The sequence below is a fragment of the Tenebrio molitor genome, chromosome 4 (genome assembly GCF_963966145.1).
Source record: "Tenebrio molitor chromosome 4, icTenMoli1.1, whole genome shotgun sequence".
NCBI lineage: Eukaryota > Metazoa > Arthropoda > Insecta > Coleoptera > Tenebrionidae > Tenebrio > Tenebrio molitor.
The window spans coordinates 5385758-5408483 of NC_091049.1; the positions used below are offsets into that span (position 1 = coordinate 5385758).

The 22726-nt window shown below is 40.6% G+C and overlaps 1 protein-coding gene across 1 annotated transcript in view; it reads right to left on the reverse strand.

Annotated features, from left to right (window-relative positions):
* The window catches only part of vex (somatomedin B and thrombospondin type 1 domain containing protein vexed), a 66288-nt gene extending 44523 nt beyond the window's left edge, over positions 1-21765 (reverse strand). Inside the window, exon 1 of the mRNA XM_069045115.1 lies at positions 21273-21765. Within this exon, the coding sequence (XP_068901216.1) occupies positions 21273-21750 (478 nt within the window). The 5' untranslated portion in view covers positions 21751-21765. The remainder of the gene's footprint in view (positions 1-21272) is intronic.
* Positions 21766-22726: the final 961 nt, after the last annotated feature.

The following is a 22726-nucleotide window of genomic DNA, read 5'->3' on the forward strand; positions in this document are numbered from 1 at the left end:
CCCATGGTACTTACATTAGCACTCCATTTGAGGAAAATTATTTCCTACTTTGGAAGTAGATGATGATACCTAGGTGCCAAATCTGGTGGATATGGAGAATGATCGATCAATTCAAAGCCTAATTCGTTAATTTTTTGCAAAACAAAGATAAAACTTGCGAGTCTTGCGGGAACACCACAACTTTGGAATCTTCACCGAGACGATTCTTCACAATTTTCTCCTGAAGCTTGATCATGAAAAATAATATATCCCTGTCAAAGTTTCAAGTTTCTGTCTTTGTCCCGAAAGGTATAACTTCTGAAGAGAAACTTCTTTAAGCGGGGGAACTAGAAGTTTTCCATTTTTGTCTTATATTGTAGTGACAATACGGTCACTATCATGATAGAAGAATCCTCCACAAAACAGCTGCAAAGCGACTGGGATCTTGTGAGAAAAGAAAATTGTCCAATTCCCATACCCATCTGGTTTGATAGCTCTGCCTATGAAGGTTTTAATGTTTCTTGGGAATTTGATTCTTGTAAAAAAATTCACGAACTAGTCGCATCAACTGTAATTTGTTTCCGTACAATTTCGTCCCAAGATTATTCTATAGATGACAAATCTGCCGGCTGTGGTAGCCATTTTTGCAATTTCATGGTTCTTGGCTTTTATTTTAGGATGGTTATCTAAAATCTATTTGACCCAAGTCCCGTGTGTGATTGCGTGTTCCTTCAAAATGACAAAATATTGTTTTTATTCTATTGCTCCTTGAACCTTCCAAATGCCATCGAAACATTTTTAGACTACAAGAGTTCCCCCATCAGGTTTCACAAAAGACAAAATACCTGCGGCGATACAAAACGACTTGGATGTCTTCTTTGGTCAGCATTCAGACATTTGGGAATCCATTTAGCAGATCATTTTGTCATGCCCAAATCATTACGATATGATATGAAGGACAAGGTTCAAACCAAATGTCCACTACGTATGTTAGTCCATGTACGGCATGGGTATTTTCTAGGGTGGACACAGAAACGCATCTTCCAACATGATGCTCATCGCTAGCCTCTGTTCTTCACTTACTGAAATCCGCAAATCGATTTTATACAATCGCGTAAGAACCAAATTGATCCTTCAATTTATTCTCAACATAATATCTGCATAAATTTGCTTGCTGGACAATCCTTCGCCTTCCAAAAGTTGGTAACCATCCCTAATGGTCAATTCTATAGATTTTTTTTCTATCAAGTCATTCCAAAATTGTAGGACTGACTCATCGGAGAGGCTTGAAGGATTTCTTTGAAATCGTGTAAATTAATAGATAAATATTATATGATTAATAAGGCACTACTAACACTCGATCTGTGAAATTAAGCAGTCTGCAGAGCGGTCAGTGTTTGGATGGGTGACTACCGGAAGAAATATGTACTTTTATAGTTTCACTACTTGATTTCAGTGTTGTCTGTAATCAGTAATGTCACATGAACAAACGTGGATGTCGTGCAAAAAATGGGCGTACAGCAAACGTAAGTAAATAATGATAACGTAAAGTAGTGCTTTCAAAGGAATTATCATTACGTGATAGAAATATCCGTAATGATAAATAAATCTGGCCTTGATGTCGTGCCCCCTTTTTGATAGAACAATGCCGGTAACTACCAAGTCGGATCATTAAGAAATAAAAAAATATTACACAATATTACTGAATTGACTGCTTGAATAATATGTTAACAGCTTTCAAAGATACGCTCCTCCTACAGAAGCAACACAAAGCGATCAAAAGAAAACAAATCAGAGCAGGCGATGCAAATTATCGGTCATGTCGTAGCGGAATTTTATGCAAATAAGCGTTCAATTCAAGAGCAACATTTTATATTCGTAAGAATGGGTAATTTAGCAGCTTTATTGCCAAACGCGACGCCACTGGTAAGCAGATTTTTCGCTGAAATGTCAAAGAAACGTCAATTTTAAAGCAACGGTGTGCTGGCAACCAACAAAACGATTGTACATAGCAAGTATGATTATGCGTACGACCCAAAGTAAGACAAACGTTTCGATAAAACAAAAGATAAGGTATGACTCTTGATTTGTTTTCTTTGTGATCACCTTATATCTATAGTCGTCCTTGCTCGTAACTAGTAAAGAAGTTTCGTACATGATACGGTAAATTATTTCCGCTTCTAACTCGACAGAAGCCGATCTTGAGCTGCCTGAAACTTGTGAATAGATATTAGGGAAGAGTCAGTCGTACAATTTTGAAACCGTAGTATAGATATCGATACCCTCTCGTGTCTGTTAAACTGTACATGTTTGACAATACATATATGTCTTTGATTTTGCTTTGTTTGAAGTTAGCTACTGAAACATTTTCTTTGAGAGCGAGATTTCTAAATCGTTTGGACAACGCAAATCTTTTCAAAAGTTGCGTGAGATATTTACTTTTTCTCCAGTCGAAGATGTCGATGCGTCCCCCACATCCAACGAAATTCTTCCGTTCTTGGTCTGTCACCAACCCCTGTTCCGCGAGTCGTCCACGTTCTTCCATTGAACTTTCCACCAGCCCAATTAGTCATAAATCATCGTGCCCAATCAGCACGGCATTTGTCGGGGGTGGCGACGCACCACGCAAAACAGGCGCGCTCTTAAGACGAACCGACCGAAATTAGAACGCGCCGCCCTCGCAGGAATTTAAACATTGCGATTCAGCACGACAAGAACAAGAAGACGACGTTTAATCAACGGAAGCGTCTCAGGAATACACAAAGCCGAGACACAGGTGGTTCGAGAATCGCCCCTTCGCAGACCGGCGAAGAGGCTCCTCGAGGGGCCCGCGGAATATGTTTGCGTTTTTTCTTTTGGAAGAGGACCTTCGAGGGGGCCGAGGGGTCGCGTAGTAATTTAAATTGCTCGGTGGTGCTACACTTCCACTAACTATTTCCGTTTGTTCAATTAGTGCAGCGGACTCTGCTTCGTTCATTTTTCGTGTTTTCGTTTACTCCGTCGAGTGACGGGGTTGTTCCCTCAGGAAATAATAACGTCAGCGGCAGGAGGCCGCCGTCGAGACGGGAACCGACACGAAATGCATGCACGAGAACGGGTTCGGGTTCTTTTCTTCTTCTTCTTTCTTCGTTTTGTTTTAATAAACAACACCGACTGAATCGGTTTGCAGGAAGCGCTTGCATAGATGTTTACACTGAAAGAGAGAGGGTTGTTTGTGCTTGTACATCCGAAAAGAAGAGGCGGTGCTGTCGGTGGTGGGAAGTTTATTAAGACCACACATGAGACATGACGGGGTTTCGTAGATAGCGATCGGGTTTGAATCGAAAAGGGTGATGACGGATAAGAGTAAAATAAAGAGAATTGCTTAAGACACTGAAAAAAATTTAAATACCGACTCACTGAATTTCCCCTCTACAAACTTTCATCATCTTTCCTCTTTCTTTCTCACAAAGTAAACAAAATCGTATTTGTTCTGTTATCATTGCCCTACTGTTGATTATTTTTTCCTCTTTTCTCCTTATCGAGTCGTTCTCGTCTTCGTGAATATTTCTTAACATGTTTATTTTCATTTTTTCCTTTGCTTCTGTTACTACACTTTTTATAAGCAGCAAATATTGAAAGCCTTCTTAGTGATCTCTCAATTATTGTGGTTATTCTACTCCACCACTTAAATTTACAAAGTAGCAGATTATATCATTAAGAGTAGAAGTGAGTCTTTTTGTGCTAAGCCCAGAGATTGAAGACCGAGACGAAGCCGAGGTCGCCAACAGACCTTCCACTCTGTATGATATATCTGTACTATTTGTTTATTTCTTTCTGTTTATTACATTTCATTCCATTTGTCTTATTTTCTTAGAACACGCAGAACATTATGCAAAATTCATCAACAGATTTGCATAACATGAACAAAAAGCTGCTTTCAACAATTTGGAACATATCTATTTCCAATCACTTTGAAAGGTCGTATACCCTGTATATAACTTTTCACCCTCCACTGATACATTTCCTATTGTCCTTTCGGGCTGGTGCCTTCAAACTTCGAAACCCCTAAAAATCATGAATACTCGTACATTAATTATGGAAACAAAGAGTTCTGTTAGTTAGTTCCACAAAAAAAGTTCTACTGAAAACAACCGACGAGCAACAGAGCCCTCTTTATATTCAACGAGTTCGCTAATATCCCACAGATAAATGGAGGACTAGAAACCAGAAAACAGAACCGATGTAATGCAAATATTATCGCTCCCTTTTGCTAACCTGGAATAGCAATTTTCCCCTATTAAAATGTGCATTTCGTTAGAACAACCCTAATTGAGTTACGGTAGTGCGACACCACCACCGCCACCGCCACCAATTAGACAAGACGTAACGGTCTGTACATTGTTTCGGTCCTGTTTTAATCGTGTAACCGGATTGAACGATAAAATTTAATCTGCTCTCTGGGAGCGGCAAAAAAAAGGACTCACAGGGAGGCGACCCCCGGAGCGGAGATACGCGCCGCCGCCCTAATTTACATACCGATTGCAATTAATTCCGTCTATTTGTCTTGTGCAAAGCGTTTCGTTTAATTTGCAAGGCCCCCGATTGGGCGCCAGGGCGGTGCGTCCCAGACGGACGCTGCTGGGCGCCAAAAACAACACCGATTTGTCGCGCCCTCGACAGGAAATTTCACGCAACGACGACAACCGGAACGATAACGAATGTCACTTTTGTTTCAGTTGTCTATCGGCGGTAAACGGCCCAAATTTGCCTCACGGCTCACGATTTTATAAAAACTTTTATGGCTCAATCAATAAAGCTCTTCATATGTGAATTCTTGTGTATTCGAGAGCACGCCGAGAATAACGAGAAGATTCCGACGGGAGTTTTTTTCCTCCCGGTCGTTGTCTTTTATTTTCCGTTGAGCGAGAATAAACAAGTGAACGACGACGGCTCTCTTTTTTTCATGTTCATCTAAATAAATACGTATGTGTGTCGTTAGGTGGTTTTATTTACGTTGCGCCTCCTGAATTAAATCACGAAGTAAAAACACGAATCGACGGCAGGACGTGTGACGAGGGGAAAAAAGATTTTCAGTTTCATGCGGCTCCTGTGGCGTGCAAACTGTTTTTGTTGTTGTGGGTATCGATTCGGGAGAACTAAATGTTTATGCAGACGAGGTCCCGTTCGGATTTGTCGCGAGGTTTTGCGTAAAACAACGAGGCTGAGGTATTCGGGGCTAAATACCTCCACGAGCACAACGCCCGATGATCATTTCTCACTTGGCCTATTTGACAAATGGCTGCCGCGTGACCTTGAAGCTTCACTTTGGCGTTTTCCGTCAGAAATGTCATTTCCAAGCTAAAAAAGTACAAGGATTCCACTAAAAAAATATCTTTACAGGTGTTGATGACGAAGAAGAAAAAGATGAGTTCTAATTCTGGGATGGCGGGGTGGAAACCGGACGAGTACAAAAACTGATTCGACATCTCTTAGTTTTAGTGTGCCACCCTGTATAATGTGGTTGAAGCGTCACGAATCAAAAATCCTTTTCCTTTCTGTGACGGATCTGACGTTTTGCGGCGCGATTTCGGCGCTTATCGCGGCGTAATTAAGCACCCCGGAGCCGGCGCCCCCTCCCCGACACCCCGAGACAACGGACGAAACAATGCAATAAATAAAGTGTGTATGAATGCCGACATCGAATTAATTTAACTTTTCTAATTATTACGCTCGGCTATCGGGACAAAAGCGCGCGACGCCTCACCGTCACCCTCTCCCGCTTTTCATCCCCTTTTCATCTTAACGACCCAATTCGGAACGGATCACTTAATTACTTCGACGACGTCGACAAAACAACCAAGTCGAAAAAAGCGAAAAGCGGCGAGGAGGCGGAAAAGATCGCGACACGCACCCGCCGCCGAGACCGCAGCAGACGTCGCACCCCTAATTGGAATAATTCGTCGGGACGAGGGCGAGGGCCGTGTTAACAAATCAGCCTTCAAGCGGCGGCGTTTTATCACCGCATCGTCCACTCGCACAAGTGCACGCGACACCGTCGAATTATTCATGCAAATGGGTAAATAAATAAAAGTAAAACGGCAACGGAACGGAGGGGCGGACGGGGTGGAAAAGGATAGGGAAAAAACACACAAAAAAACGTAGACTTTCGTGGACATCCATTAGGGGATTAGCGGTCGGATTTCGAAATTAACATGTGCATAGTGACGGCAGGACGGGGAGATGTCGGGGTGGGTTTTTTCTGGTTGTCATGAATTAGTAACGAGTCAGAAGGGAAGTTTCATGTTTCCTGTTTACGATGGTTCGGATTTATTAGCGGGTAATGAGGTTGGCACCCTTCTGGCAGGTCGTGATCCCGGTAGTTGGGGTTCAAACGTTTATGAAAAGAGGACCGCTATTATCTCTTCATCGGTTTTTATGACGTTTTAAAAGGGGTAGTTAAATAAATGTAAAAATGTTAAGCCAACGCTGCACAGGACTTGGTCCAAAGAACTGTTCCGATCCAGGGTTTTGATCTTGAACCTACACGAATAACAATGGATCCAAGTGAGATCTCTGCGGCACTACAGTGTCAAATTCGGTAATTGTTTACTTTAGCTACTTGTGGAATTTTCGCGTTTTTTCTGGCCAGACACCCTTAGGGCGTCCTCCTACATCGTTTCCCACCACTCAAACCTTGTGCAAATGCTCTTGTTTTTCTCTCTTGTTGTGTTTCAAGGTCACATCAATGTCTAGTATAACTAAAGGGCAAGAAAATTCATTTGCACAAGGTTTGAGCGGAGGAAAACGATGTAGGAGGACGCCCTGAGGCTGTCTAGCCAAAAAAAAAAAACGGGAAAATTCCACAAGTAACGATAAACAATGACCTCAAATTCTTTGTTTTATCGTTAAGGCAAACGGTTGATCAAAGTTTTCACTTTCCTAAACTTGACAAGATACAAATCACTCGTTGCTCGGGAATCTGCATGCCCCTTTTTTGTGAAGATGGTGTTGTTAGTTTAAATTCACCCCAGCCTAACCTTTACAAACCTGGTGCAAAAACTCTACACATTTTTTCTTCCACATTGCATTAGGTAAAAACATAAATGGCTTTTAGCGGTTGTTGGCGAAGTGAAGTCTCAAGGACTTGTCGGAAAGGCAACGCGAACAAAAGGAATACACCTTTGGTGAAAGCAATAGAATAAATGCTCTACTGCTGGAAATGCAACTAAGCAAATGTAAATTATTGATATCCATAAGCAGGTGAAACTTGAGAGACTTTAGACTACTTTGGAAACTTTTGGACAAACTAAAAAATCTTTGATACTATTCAATAAATATTGTCATAATTTGTGAAATTGGTTAAGCATTCAACGGAAAGGAACAAAATTAAAGTCACATGCGCCAAAATCACTAGTGTTAAGAACGTATGAAGATTAGTGTTCAAAACAAGAAATTAATCAAATTTCATATTTGCCTGACGAGACAAAAGAGTCACAAATTACTATTTAGAAATATGTAAGTTGGTTTTTTGAATTAACAAGAATGAAGTTAAATCATGGAGATATTCCTGTAACTAGCGAGGTACCGACATACTAATTTGCTAATGCATCACTCTTTTGCCTGTTCGGCAAATGGCCGCCGCGTGACCTTGAACCTTCACTTTGTCACGTCGAGTCAATTATGTAGCGGAGTGCGGTGGAAAATCTGAGAAACGATCCGACGTTTCCGTTATTTGTATCACTTCATCCGCACCGAAATTCGCAGTGAAGTAGGACGTCTCACGATCTAGCCACATTGTCTTTCCTTCCTTATCCTCTAATCTGGATCCTTGGCTTGCAACAATGTAAACACGAATGTCACAATACGTCCACGTCGACGCGATACATTCTCTTCAAGTTACGTCCGCATAAGTGTTCATCAAGTCAGTGTTTAATTTACTAAGTGTCCAATTAAAATATTCACTTTTCTCACTACATTGTTTCAAATTAAACTCGGGTTGATTTGCGTTACGTTACCGCAGCGTGATAATAACATTGTCGCAAACTATCTTAACGATCCCAGTTTCCTCGAAATTTGTTACTGCTTTGACAGACTTGAGGCACAAGTTGTTAGCTTAGAAATTAAATTCAGACTAGGATGCCGCGACAAAAAGTAAAAATATTTACCTAGAAAGTACGCTATGTTTACCTACAATTTTTTACTTGACTGGAGCTTACATCTAGAAGCTGTCGACTGAAATGTTTATAACACATGCGTTAACTGTTGAATCTAAAGCGAACTAAGTTACGTTACGTTTCCCTTTATTCCATACAATTTTAATAAAATAAAGCGTTGAGTGAAAAATACTTTAATTAAAATTAAACTTGAATTGAGTCACGTTACGCTATGTCATTTTTAATTCCAAAAGTGTCAAGCTACGAGTGTGAATTTATCGTAATACACAAGTTTTTAACGCTGACGTAATGCTACGTTACGATTACGTTTATTCAACCTGTAAGTGCAGCTTAACATTTGTCGTTAACACATATTCTTCGTTGTGGATCTGAACGGTAAACTTTGTTGCGTTACGTTCCGTTTACTTCTACACAAGTTGTAACTTAAACAGTCTTGATTTAAACCTAATTTTCTTCCATTTTCACTTTAACGACTCGTCCGTAAAGCCTTGCTGCCTTCACAAAAAAAGCGTTATGTGAAAATTGCTTTGCCTAAAAATAAACTTGCACTCAGTTATTTCTGCTTTAACGCTCATTCCCTGGCAGCAGCTGCGGTAATTTTAAATAATTTTATCTTACGTTCCCATAAACATAAAATATTAAGACCGAAAAGGGAATTTGTTGGTGACGTAACCTCAAAAGTAAAAATAAATCTCGAAAAGTGCGTTCCGTTTGGTACAAAGTACCTCGCGGCCTGATTTTGAAATGCTTTTAATGTGATCAGAGAAGTAGGTGTCACTTCCGGAGAAACCGAAATACATTTGTACCGGTTAATGGGCAATTCCCTCCGTGGCGAGATGATTCCGTGGCCGTTTTCCATTTCCCGACATCATCCGAATTTCCTCTAACAAAGAGTGATATTAAACATTTTTTTCAATTTTCCGAACGGTTATCAAGTATGAAAAAATGTATCTGATGTAATTTCCGTAAAAACGTTTCTCATTTGTTCTCATTCATCCACTTCCGTTCCATTAATCACCATTATCAGCCGAGAGCTTTTTGCCAAACGAAGAGAGGCGGCGTCGCGACCCGCTCGTTCCACCGGAATCGTCACCAGCTCCGGTCGGCCGATAGATTGGCCGCCCCCGCGACGGTTTCCGGATTTATTAATTCGAGCGTCGTCGGTCGGAATCCGGGCCGGACGTCGACAGATGGAGTGCTAATATAGGGGACAGCTTGCAAAAATCCCACGGAGGTCCCGTAAATCTCGTTTAAAAAGGTCTAATCCGGGGGATTATCGTCGGCCACAATCGTTGCCGACGCGAGAAGTGGACATCGACGATCCGGCAGGCGACCCCGGAATCGAAACGGCTCACGTCAGCGCTTTTCAATTGCTCACCCGGAAGAGCCCGACCGACAGATCCGGAACTCACGCACCTGATTTCGTCAATTAACCGGAGCCGGCTTGTTTGCCCGACGAGGGCGGGGCGAGCGGGGGGATAAGAAAAAGTGAAATCGAATGGAAATTCGAAATTTTCTCCGGTGCACGATGCGAACGAAGCGGCACGATGGGAATTGGCCGCTCAGGTTAAAATGCTCCACGTATAGAGGCTGTGCCAGAACTCCCTCCCCAGAGGGAAAAGGGAGTATTTGGGGAAATGTGATGATCTGAATTTTAAAGAAAAAAAGTCCTATTTCAAGCGATAATCGAGAAAAGACATCCTAAACTTGACCACCATCAAGAAGAGATGACGGTCATTCCAAATTTCTAATTTTGTTGTCCTGAGGACGAGCTTCTGGGATTGGTGAAATTGAAAACATTATGACTCGGTTATGTGAGCACTGTGAGCTACAGAAAATTTTATTTTTTTTTTGAAAAAATGTAAATCGGGCGTAAAGAGATTTTTTTAATGTGACTCCGTAAGGGGAACCCTCCCACCCACCGTAACCGCAACGAGCTCTTCTCGCTGATGCCGCCCCCTCGCAACTAGATCTCCCTTTTCTCCCTCATTAGACATCAAACATTCTGTAAAAAAAGAAAAAGAGGAAGGAGGGGACGAAACGAATTAATTCCCCGAGCCTTTGTAACCCAATTCTCGATTCCCGAAGTATTATTTATTGGATTTCGTGGAGAACCTGTTGAGGGCACTTCCCCTCCCCCCCTGCATTAAGACATTCCCGTCCGCAAGACATGATTGATAACCCCATTATGCCGCCCCTCTCTCTCTCGAAAAATATAATATTCCATACACTCGTCCATCACGCATCCGTCTCGAAATTCACGCGGACACCGAAAAACAAAGAAAAAAAATCGATGCAGCCCGGCGGCGGCGGCTAAATCACCGCCGTCTTGTCGGAAAGTTTAATTTGAATCCGGGGCATCAGTTGCGGAAAGTCTTCATCCCCCGTCCAGGACCGGAATCAATCTCGCGCCGCAGGTAATCTTTCGATTAATCTGGTTATCCGCCCCCGACGACCGGGGCCGTAACGGCCGGAACGGCAATTTTGGGAATTTCGCGGGGGTGAGAGGTTCGAATGACGATTCTTACGTGGGCGAGGGTGCACGGGACAGGTCAGTAATTACAATGTGACCGAATTAATTGGACTATTAGTCCCAAAGCAATTAGATCGAGTTAGTGGCGGGGTTGAGGGGAGGAGGGGCGAGTTTTTGTCGGCACTGATTACACAGTCATACACTCGGGACCGGACGGGATATACTCGGTGATGCAGAAAAAGGGATTGTGCTTTACGACGCGGAAAAACGTGGAAGAATTAAAAACGTGGGATATTCGTCGGACTATTTCACCGTTCGTTCTACTTTTTTTAAAAGCCTACGACCTTTACGTTATCGTCTTGTCATGGTAATTTATTGAAAATTACGCTACAATCGTCATTTTTATCGGTTGCAAAAAACCAAACGACACTAGCTTTTAACGATAACAAGCCAATTCTTCTCAGTCTTTAGCAAAATTCCCCTTGACAACGTCAGTTTGTAAGTACCTAAAGTAGATCTCAAAAAGGATTCTTCCGACACATTTTCACGCGGATTACGTTACGTGTGCGCCTGCTTACGTTATGTCATACGAAAGTTACGCCAGTTGCTGAATATCGACACTTCTGTCCTTTGCGTTACTTTCTGCGAATATCAACTTTACTGTTAATTCTACATAAATACGTTCCGTTTACATGATCTTGACATCGTAAAAGTTTTTATGTTACGCTCTGCGTGGACAGAAACGATACAACGTAGACATCTTTTTAAAAAATCGGTTTTGACTCGCTCGGTATATATGATTTTTTAGGCACCCTTAATGAAAAAAGTAATTTTACGTACTTCCATGCGGACGAAAAGTAACTCTTTTTCGGACGCACTTTTCTGACCATGGACCGTGGCGCTATCTGTTAGTTTGTTTAGGTACTAAGTTAACAACGAAACCGACAAAACCGAGTAAACCGACTGAAAAACAAATTAATATTTAACAGTTAAATTTAACCAAAGTATTTTATTTGCCCGAAAAAGTGTTGCATCGTTTATTTCTGATGCTTATTTGGTGCATAATAGGAAAATGAACATTCATAATCGATAGCAACAGCGTGATGAAGAAATGTCTAATACAACAGCCAAAGTGATGTCTAATGTCTAATACACCGCAGATGATAATCGCAATAATTGTCTTGTTACCATACATTGTATAAATAAGTAATTGTATTGCCAACAGTAAATTTCTCGTTTTGTTGGCGAGCTGATAAAAAAGACTAGATATAAAAAATTGTTAATATGTATTAATAAATTATGTATCTCTATTTGAAAAAAAAAATAGATACAAAATAAATTTGTAATTTTTCCGATAATGTCTTTTGCTTTGTGGTTCGTGCGGTCGCCTAAAAAATTTAATGTGCACCTCGGCCAAAAAGTCCCTTTTGTCCTCGCCTGTTTTCACATTTCGGCGGCGCCTCGACTAGAAAACCGAGACTCGAACGAAAAAGATGCACTTTTTGGCCTTGATACATAAATAACTGTTATAAGTACGATGGACAATTCTTTTTATTATATTGACAATTAATTTCTTCTTGTGGTTTCAACAAACGTGACAGAATTTAATTAAAAAAAAAACGACAAAAGATTTTTTTTAATCAAATCACACCTTTTTTTAGTGTGTCTTGCTTCAAAATGTAATAATTATCTATGTTTTTCAAATAGAATATTTTTTATAATTTTGAATTAATTGCGTGCGGCAAGTCACGTTGCGTTTACTTATATGTTGCGTCTGTTTAGCGAGTGCTAACTAGCCCAGTTATTTCTACGTTACTTACGTCTGGCACTCGTCACTAACCTTAGCATTTTATCTAGACTTTAGAATAAAAGATGCAAAATCAAAGGAATCATTCGGTAAATTAAAACGTTTCATTTTCCATTTTTAAGCGGTCGTTTCGTTACGTCACGAATTTTAATTATACGTTACGTCTGTACGACACACAGTCAATAAATGTTAGATGTCCCAACTGACGTCCACGTTACGTAATTTTCGTCATAAAGTGCAATTAAGGATAAAAGCAACGCTAATGATGCCACAATTATGACAGTTCGCGTTCCGTTTACCTTTCAGTTTAGCTACAATTACGTTACTTATGCGTCAACTTCCGTGTAACACTTGCTTAATACTGAAATTCCCAACGTTGGGTTGTTTGTGTCGTAGGTCGTAACTAACGACAGTGGCGATATTATCTGTGCAGTTAAAGCTAAAAGCAATGTTAATAATGCAATTACGTTGCGACTATCCAATTTTCCCTCAATTTTCCCACTTTTAATCCTCGTTCTGGCGAGGAAAATAAGGTACAAAAAAAAAGTCGAAGTGGCACAAATTGAACACGAAAAACGAGCAAAATTTCTCTGCTTCTAGGTAAATGTGTCGTTTATTGTAAAACACATAGACAAATGTAATTTTCGTGGTTTTTCATTGATAAAAAAGGAAAATGTTTGTTGCATTTATTTTAGATGTTTGTGTTTGAGCGATCGCGTAAATCATCGAAACACCGACTCCACCGTACATTTTCCAGTTATTCGGTAGGCATCGGAAAAACAATAATTCGAAACTATTTCAGCACTGTCAATGAAAACCGCGTCCAATTTTCCGACCCCCAAAAAAACAACGAAATGCAATCCCGTTTTGATTTTTTATTTCCACCTTCTAAGTAAATGACACTTTATAGGCATTTGTTTGTATGCAACTCGCTTAGCAATTAATCTTTACTGGGCTACTGGCTTATGGGAGACTCGTTTCTTACGTCACTCGTCCCACAAGTGCCAGCATGCCCGTAAAGATTAATTTACTAAGCACGTCACATAAATAACTATTCTAAGTATGTACATATGTAACGTTACGGCGTCAACTCAAAAAAAAAAAAACCGTTCGGATTTTATTCTACGTTACGTTACGGCATGAACTCGAAAAAAAAAACGGAATCTAGTTGTGATTTTTTTCTCGCTTGGATTTTTTGCGCGTCACGTCACGACGCCGCGACGGTACCACCCCCCTCGGAGCAAGGTGGTAAAAAAAATTCTAGCGAGTGCGGAAGCCATAAAAGCAACGTCGAGGTTGCAAAAAGGGATCGACTTTTTAACCGGAACGGCTCCGGGTCGTAAAAGACCGCCGAAAATGACTCATCGGGGATCCAAACGATACCTGTCAGGTCGAGGGTGGATGATGGTTCTTCACGGAAACGCTTTATTGTCGGCATTGTGGTGCGACCGAAGAAAAGAAATAAATCTCGTGTTTTTCGTTGAAAAGGGGCGGAGGGTGGAACGGCTGTCGCCCCTCCGGCGCCACGCGCTCTCCGCCCCTCGAATTAGACAACATATTAGCGGCATAACGATGTTGCCCGGGGGCAGACGTACGTTCCTTCGTATTTCCGGTGTGTCACCGAAAAAATCGAGTGCGGCATCCAGGCAGGCCGGGTCGCGGCTCGTTCGTTAATCGGGAGGACGCGCACGTCTCCGGGCGGCGGCGCGCCGTTTGTTTAATTTGCGGATGGCGTGCCGCTTAATTTAATGGTTCTGATTGCTGATGGATTCGTATCGGTTTCTTCTTTTGTTTGGTATCGTGAAAGCGACGTCGGGGGCGTTTCTCGACGGGATTGATTGAGAGCTTTCTGCTCGAGGGGCGGCGGGACCCGCACCGACGAGGCTGCGGGGAAATTCGCAAGTGAACATCCCCGTCGAGGACGCCCTTAACAGGCCACTCGATAATCTGAATAAATACGGTTTGTCGGTTTGTATTATTGATTGCATTAGCCGATTCGTCCTAAACCAATGTTTGCCTTGGTCCCGGGTGTCCTCGCTCGGTCATCACCGACGTAAATAAAAGAAGCACGGACGGTGGCGGCGTAAAAAATATTTCAAATTTCAACTTTCAATTGTTTGTTTACGTTGAATGCCACCGACTCATATTTGGTTCGCTCGATTTTCTTGGCGAAAATTAGAAAACTGGAGAGAGCAACAACGCAAATTGACCGTTTAGTACCGAGTTCTGAGTGAATTGGATTGTGTCCTTTGTGAAACCTGGTGGGGGTTCTGTTATAGTCTAGACTCTAGAGATGATGTTTTAGTGGCATCGGACTCGGTGATTTAGTAAAGGTTGAAGGAACAATGGAGGAAACAATGTTTAGTTGATCTGTAAAGGAACGGGACTTTGAAGAAAAAGATTTGTGCGTAGAGAAGATAACGATCCGAAAGACGGTTCTATCCTCTCGAAGAGCAAAGAAATGACAAAAATTGAAAGGACGGCCGCCGCCGCACTCGCCAGACTTGTCACCTAGAGAAAAGCTTTGGCACGAACTTGACTGACAAGTGCGGAAACAAATCGTGCGACAGTAAAACCTTCATAGGTGGAGCTATTGTCGAACCCGTTGGGTGCGGAAATGAGACAATTTTCTGTTGGTGGTTCCTAGTTGTCTCGACCGAAAACGATTGATCGTATTGTATTTAACTATGGACGAAACGTCGATCCATCGTTAAAATTCAGAAATGAAAGGACAGTCAAAGGAATGGAGACATTCTGGTTGACCTGACCCGAAGAAGTTTCTCCACCCAAAAGGTATTTTTTGGGACCATCAGAGTAAGCACACTTGCCGTTACCAACTTTGCGTTTCATAAACAGTTTTTTTAGAATTTGCGTCTCTAATAGGTCTATTATTGTATTCAATTTGGAGTCGTTTATGGCTATCTATTAAAGCACTCGTGGTTTAATAGATCTCTAAGAAAATTTTTATCAATATTTCAGTGTATTGTTGTCATTTACACCAAAAAACTTCCAATATTAATGTTCAAACTCTACTTTTTAACATCTGTTGCAAATGTAGTTGCATCTGTTACCTTGAATTACCAATTAATACAAAATTCCCTAGAATTTGAAAATGTAATTTTTTTATTTAAAAATTAAAACAAGGGTGCAAATTCTAAAAAATAACATAAAAAAACTCGTTTTATAAGGGCATTGGCGCACTCGTCCCATAGAAAACTCCCCTACGGCTCGTTCTCTACATTTGGAACTCGTGCGCCAAATCAACCCTTATAAAACTCGTTCTTTAATATACAATTTTTTTAATTTTTCAAGAGCGGGTTCCGGTAGTGACTGAGGAAATCCTTCCTAAAAATATTCCCGAAGAAGCTAAAGCGGCAAATTGAATTGACTACAAAAAAAAAAAAATCTAAGGAGAAGTAATTTTAAAATGAGATTCCGTGTTAAGAGCAAATCTAGTGATTAAGGAAAGGATCTGGACTCAGTTTTATCAATGTTGAACGATTATTATTAATAAATAAATGACGATTTGTTGGTAAATCATATTACAAACTACATATTCAGTTATATGTTATTTTTTGACAAATTCTCGAGAAATCCCAACCTGGCCGCTTCACTTAATAACTTTGGAAAGTTCTTTACTTAAAAAATATTTTTTTAGGTCACAATTAATTGTGCACCATTAATTTTGATTTGCGATTGAAATGTAATCAATAACAGGGAATAACCGTTGAGTTATAAATTTCAAACAAATGTATCATTTGTAATCAATAACATATTTATAATTTGATTAGTTTGTAAAAGTAAACAATCAAATACATTTTAATAACTCAACCTCTCTCGAACATCAAACCCCCACCTCTCTTTTCAAAATAATTCAAACTAAACATTTGACTTTCATGGTATTGCCGACTCACGCCCGCCCCCACCTTCAAAGGGACGATTTCATTCCGAATCCGTCTGGGGCGCAACGTTTCAACATCGCTTAAATCTACATACGTCGGGATGGAGATCCAGGAGCACTTTTTTTTTCCATGCGAAAATCCGGGGATCCATCAGGCGCAAATTTCGTTACCCCAGACGTCCGTAAAGAAACTTTCCTCGTTTGTCGATTGAAAATCGCCCGGTGAAAAATGCGTGCACGCGCGTCGTTCGACGCCGAAATGATCGGAGTCCGGTCGAAGCCAAAAACGAGCACCGACAGCAGTTTGCCTAATTAACTGTTGTTGTTAACGCTGAGCTCGCCCCTTTCTGTTTACTCCCGAGTGAAGATGTTTCGGGGTAGATGATTTCCCGCCGCCAATTTACAACCCCCGCGCCGGGGTGCTCGTCGAAAAAGCACGCTAAATTTTGATTTTTATTTCGGAGCTCTGCCGCCTCCCGATGGCTTCACTGCATCTCTCGCATCCAGAACAACTCCGCTTTGTTCACGACTCCCGGGGTGCAAACTTCCACCCGACCCGCCACTGCGACCGTTAATTATAAACTCTCATATTTGTATCGGTGGATAATATACATGAGGGGGTAAGAGGAAGAAAAAAAGGATGGAACGACGACATAGAAAGAATGAGAAACAACAGAGTGGTAAAAATCGCAAGAGACGAAGAAGAAGATCAACAGGAAGATCTAGAAGGAGGTTGCGGACGACATCTAAATAAGAGGTAGAGAATCGAAGAACGAAGAAGTAACCTGTCGACTAATAAGGAAGAAGAAAAAGACTATTTGAATTGCACCCCGGCTGCTCACCCCCGCCACTTGGTGCGACGAAAATCATCTTTGGGCCCGCTCCTGATGACGATAGATCCCGCGCAATTATCGTTCGCCCCTTGTTTCTGGAACGCCGCCACCCGACCGGCAGCATTTGTTTTGCGACATCGATCGTCGCTTATTGGATTTTTTCTTTTTTTTTATGGAGAGAGAGGTGGCGACTCGAAGAGGTTTCGATTTGCCTGCATTAAGACCCGACGACAAGTGATTAATAGGAGGCGAGGGTCGGGGGTGGAGGACTTTTCTTGTCGGTTCTTCGCGAGCAGGCGAACCGTTCCGTGCGCGCTAATGATCGTGGATTTTTTCGTGCGTTCGGTGTGTTCTTCTCATCGCCTAGGAGATGTTTTATTTAGACGAATCGAGACAGGTTTCGGATTTGGATGAAGCGGAATCGCGTTAAGGTGAGCTCGAATGAGACGCACGTCGAATTGACAGCTGACAGTGTATACGAGTTGGTTCGATCTGTCCGTTTCATCCGGATCGGGATTGTTGCCGCAAGAGGCTTTTAAAGTGTTAAGTCGGCTGCTATTTGTGGAAGTGGCCGGTGTGGTGCTTTTAAAATGTCAAGAAATGTCGCCCGGACTTGGAAATTACGTCGGCAAAGACAGTTTTTCGGTTGAGGAAAGAACGGTAAAAAAAATCTGAGATGTTTATTGGTCAATTCTTTCACTCAACACTAACCAAAATACTCTCGGTCGGTAATAAATTTTATTTGATGAAGTCGATGGTGTTGCAAAAAAATCATGCAAGCAACTTGCGTCGCTGCTCTCGTGAGTGTTAACTTCCCACTTATGAAAAAATAGTGCCTGACACGCGTGTTGCATAAACGGTTATTTTTATTATTCAAAAAATATTTTTTTCCCTACCGGTTAGAAATGTAGGCTGTGGATATCTCATTTGAGGTGAGAAAATTCAACTTTCTCGCTAAGGTAAGAAAGTTAATCATGAAATGTTTATGGTAAAACTGTACCAAAATACAAATGTCAAAAGTGTCAAAAGTGAAATAAGTTATTGATAAATGAAAGCCAATTCAATAAAGCAAGTTGGTAAATCAATCATATAATCTGGAAAATAAACAGATAAGCTAGGTAGGTAGATTACTTTACCCTGTTTATATCAAATTTTGGAACAAACGTCAAATCTTCAAATGCGATGACAAGTTAATTTTCGTTTTAATCAGGAATATAACCATCTTTTTTTTATTTTTCATGGAAGTTGTGCCGGTAGGGAAAAAAATAGTATTCAAACCTTGTTAAGAAAGTGTCCTTGCCCTTGCAGACCTTAGGCACTTACAAACCTCGCCTACGGCTCGGTTTATAATCTTTGCCTGCGGTCTGCAAGAAAGCACTTTCTTACCTTGGTTTGAAATACACTATTACGTCCTTTTTTTTAATAAAAATTGCAAAGTTAAAAAACAACGTGACAAGAAAAAATAAATATGTATTCAAGAACCAAAATTTAAAAAATAAATAGACCAAGGACTAAAGCTACTGTTTGGGAGCAACCTGTATGTTGTGAAAATCGCATCAATTATATGAGTCATAAAACGAAATGGCCGTCATAAAAAATGATCGTTTTCATTGTCCATTAAATTGAGGTTAAACGTCCATCGGTTTTTTTCATTCGGAAAAGTAAAAATGAAAATGTAATCATTTTTAACGCGGATGATGTCTCTTTACTTTACAGCAGTGGTTATTTACGATAGGTTGAAATTTCATTGTTTTGATTTTATTTTAATTAACATTCATTTTTTTTTCACGTGTAAAACATTGCTAACGGTTATTCAAAATGAAAAAAAAACCATTTACGATTTAAGGAAGAGCATTTTTTCTCATTAAAGGACAAATAATAACGAGAACATCTTATTGTGGACGTTGTTATTACACAAAATATCATTTCTGTCATTCATTGCCTGTTGTCAATATTCAAACATTCACAAGAGAGTGAAATGATGCCTGGGGTTTACCCAACGAAAACTAGTCAAAACATTTTATTATTCTAAGGAGTTGTAATTGTAAATACATAGTTTAAAACCATTGATTTAGTTAATATTGCTTAATTGATAAACCGAACCTCTCTTACAGCTGTCATTTTGACGATTCTTGATAGTTGGTATAATTTTTCTAGGATGCGTCAAAATTCAAAACACTCAAATTGTCATAACTTACCACAATTATTTTGGAACACTTTGTCTAAAATGAAAATGAAAACAAACCAGAGCAGGCGTTGCAAATTATCGGTCATGTCGTAGCGGAATCCTAGGCAAATAAGCGTTCAATGCATGGGCGTAGACAATTTGTGGTCTCAAACGCTACTGTATAATAAATAAATAAATATTTTATTCCTGTTCCCATACAAAAGTATTTACAGTCATCAGAATACATTTGCTGAAAAGATAATTCGACAGGTTCAAGAAATGAAAATATAAATAAATAGATGGCACTAATGCAACCAGAGACAATAAAAAAATTAAATCATACCTCATAAATTTTAGACGTTGGAATTATATTATGGCATTTTATTATTATCTGATAATGGAGAAAATTTTAAAAATAAACAAGAGCAACATTTTACATTCGTAAGAATGGGTAATTTACCAGCTTTATTGCCAAACGCGACGCCACTGGTAAGCAAATTTTTTGGTAAAAATGTCAAAGAAACGTCAGTTTTAAAGCAACGGTGTTGATGTCAACCTTAAAAAAAAGTTGTTTTCGATTTCAGGGACGTTTCCTGTAATTTAAGCAACAATTTTCCCAGAATAAGTGGTAAAATGTGTTTTACCATTGAAGATAAAGCATTAATTATTAATAATTAATTAATTACTTAATAATAGATTTTTCGAGAGGTAGGCAACCAATAAAACGACTGTGTATAGCAAGTATACATCGATAAAACAAAAGATGAGATAACACTCTTGCTAGTGATTATCCTCCAGTTTGAACAAGAAATAAGATATTTTTATTCGTAATCTACACAAAGACAATTTTGACAGTTCCAGAATTTATAAGTTTAATGTTAAATCAACCAGCCAAAGCACAAAATATGCCATAACAAGTATGGAGCGTTCCAAAAATTGTGGTCCAGTGGCGTAGTGCTCTTTCCATTATCTTATGGCGTAGCCTCATCAGTTGTCAAACCTGTCATTTATTAGGGAAGACGTAGAAAAGAGTTCTCTTCAGAACTAATCATCGAAAGTGTTTGAAATGATGATCAAAGTGTTACGTATCTAACGAAAATGTCACAACATACCAACTACAAAGACGAGCTGCGTTCGTAAAAGAGGGAGAAAATCACGATCCGCTCAAAGTAAAGAATGTCGATTATTCCATTTTTCGGACATTCTCATTTTTAATATGAGCGTCACGATCTATCCGATTCACTTCTAATGAAGTCTTCTCCGCGTCGAAAAAGAAAAAAATCATCTGTTAAATGTCGATACGATGGTAAATTAAATTTAGAATGTTTCAGATTTCTAGAGTTAATTTTCACGTCTTTACGATTCACGACATGGTGTTGAATAACTTTTTGCGGGTGTTGCATCCAACTTTACCTTTCGAGTCTTAATTTGTTTGTGAGACGTGAAGATATATTCTTGACACGTTAACAAATCGTGTTCACTTCTAGGAGATGAAAATTTTTTTTTGTTACAATTTTCCCATTCGTACTGGAAAAATTAAGAAATCGTTTGGTCGTTTTTCTAGTACGTTCAAGCCTTTAAAAATTCGTGCTTTCAGCGTATTCACAATGTGAGAGCACGTACATCAAATCATCTTGGCATTTTTATTTTGACGTAATTTTTTGCAATTTCAATAAAATGTTCGACAAGATGTGGAATATAATTCGAATGTACTGTACCATAAAAAAATTGCCTCCTTTAGAAACCAGGGCGAATAATATATTTGCGAGATCGAATTAAAGGAAGTCGTCGTAAAATTGGAATCGAAAAAATATCAAATCTTTCACGAACAACAGGAAAGTCGTCGAGGGCGGCGAGCCGCTCCGGCCGAAAACCGTCCCGACACCGGGTCCCGCGGGACGCCGACGCCGCCCCGACATATTTCCCGAGTTGCGACAGAAATTTGGCGCTCTTTACCTCCGCAGGCCTCCTTGAAGTCCTTACAGCAGTCGCCCAACTTGAGGCATGCATGGTCGCAGTAGCACGGCTTGTCGCTCAGGTCCTCGATGATGGCGTTGAGGGGCGCCTTCTGCACGACACACGACGAATCCCGTCCCGGACAGCACAACTTCGCCTCGCCGCAACTGCCTGCGGCGACGATGTCCAAACGGACCGCCACCACCACCGTGCACACGAATAACGCCGTCGCGACTCGTTCCATTGTGGCGCGTCCCGACCGGACAGTCGCATCCAAGAGGCGCGGACAAGATGCGGAGCCGTCGACGGACCGACCGGCAATAGAGCGGAGCGGCGCGCCGGCGACGGCGACGCTCCGGAGGTCTCCTGGGGGTGGGGATGGTGGGGTGGGTACCACGTGGTCGCTCCTCGAGGTGGCGGCGAAGGGGAGAGGTAGGTGTCCTCCTAGGAACGTGCGCCGGATCTCGACCGTTATCATCCGTACAGGACGGGACGAATTCTTTCCTACTTTCTTGCTTTCCGAGTCGTAACCGAGAGTTGGATCGCTCCGGGGCGGCGATTTGAATTTTTATCGGGTTCGAAGGGACGGGGTGGGTGTCTTTCATCGGTGACGCGACTTCAACAAGAATTACGCATTGCGTTGGTGCGGTAATTAATTAAGTTTATCCGGTGATCTGCGAACGGGGGAATTCGCACGCACTAATCTGAGCTGACGGGGATCGGTGCGAATTTTACTCGAAACATGTTACCGAAGGATTATTGACACGGTTTACACGGTTGTTGTGCAAAGAAAATGTCACGAGATCGATGAATATCAAATTGTAATGTTTGATCCTAGAATGCCGTGCCGTTGTTAATATTTGATCGAGGGTGGCGTTGATTTCGTGACAGTAGTAGCTGAGGGGTGAGCGAGTTCGTTGTCGTCGGAGAAATGAGGTCGGATCTGTCAAAGGAACTGTGTCGATTGGGGTGCAGTACATGCAATGGATTTTTTTTTGTTTAAGGTTTTTTCGCCAGAGAAATCGTAAAAAAAGACTGTACAGGACGTCCCGAATTCCCACAGAAATACTGAGAGTTTCCAAATTAAGTTTTTAAATTTTTATTTTTAAAATTCGTTTGGCCAAGTTTTGTCCTCAAAAATCGCAGAAGAGTGTTTTTTGGTTGAAAAATAAAAGATGGAAAACATCCTTAATTCAAGACTTGTTTAAATCAAATACATACATATTTAACCATATACCAATATGTACATACATATTTAAAAACAAAACTTACAGCTTCATCTAAGGTGGATATTTTATGTTCAAAATAGAAACAAGTGATGAACAAAAAACAGCAAAAAGATACTACATTTGTTCCGAAAACTACTCAAAGAAACGATTTTTAGTTAAAAAATTCCAAAAGAGAAAAGAAAATACTCTAAAACTGAAATTGAAAAAATTCAGTGGTAAAACCCA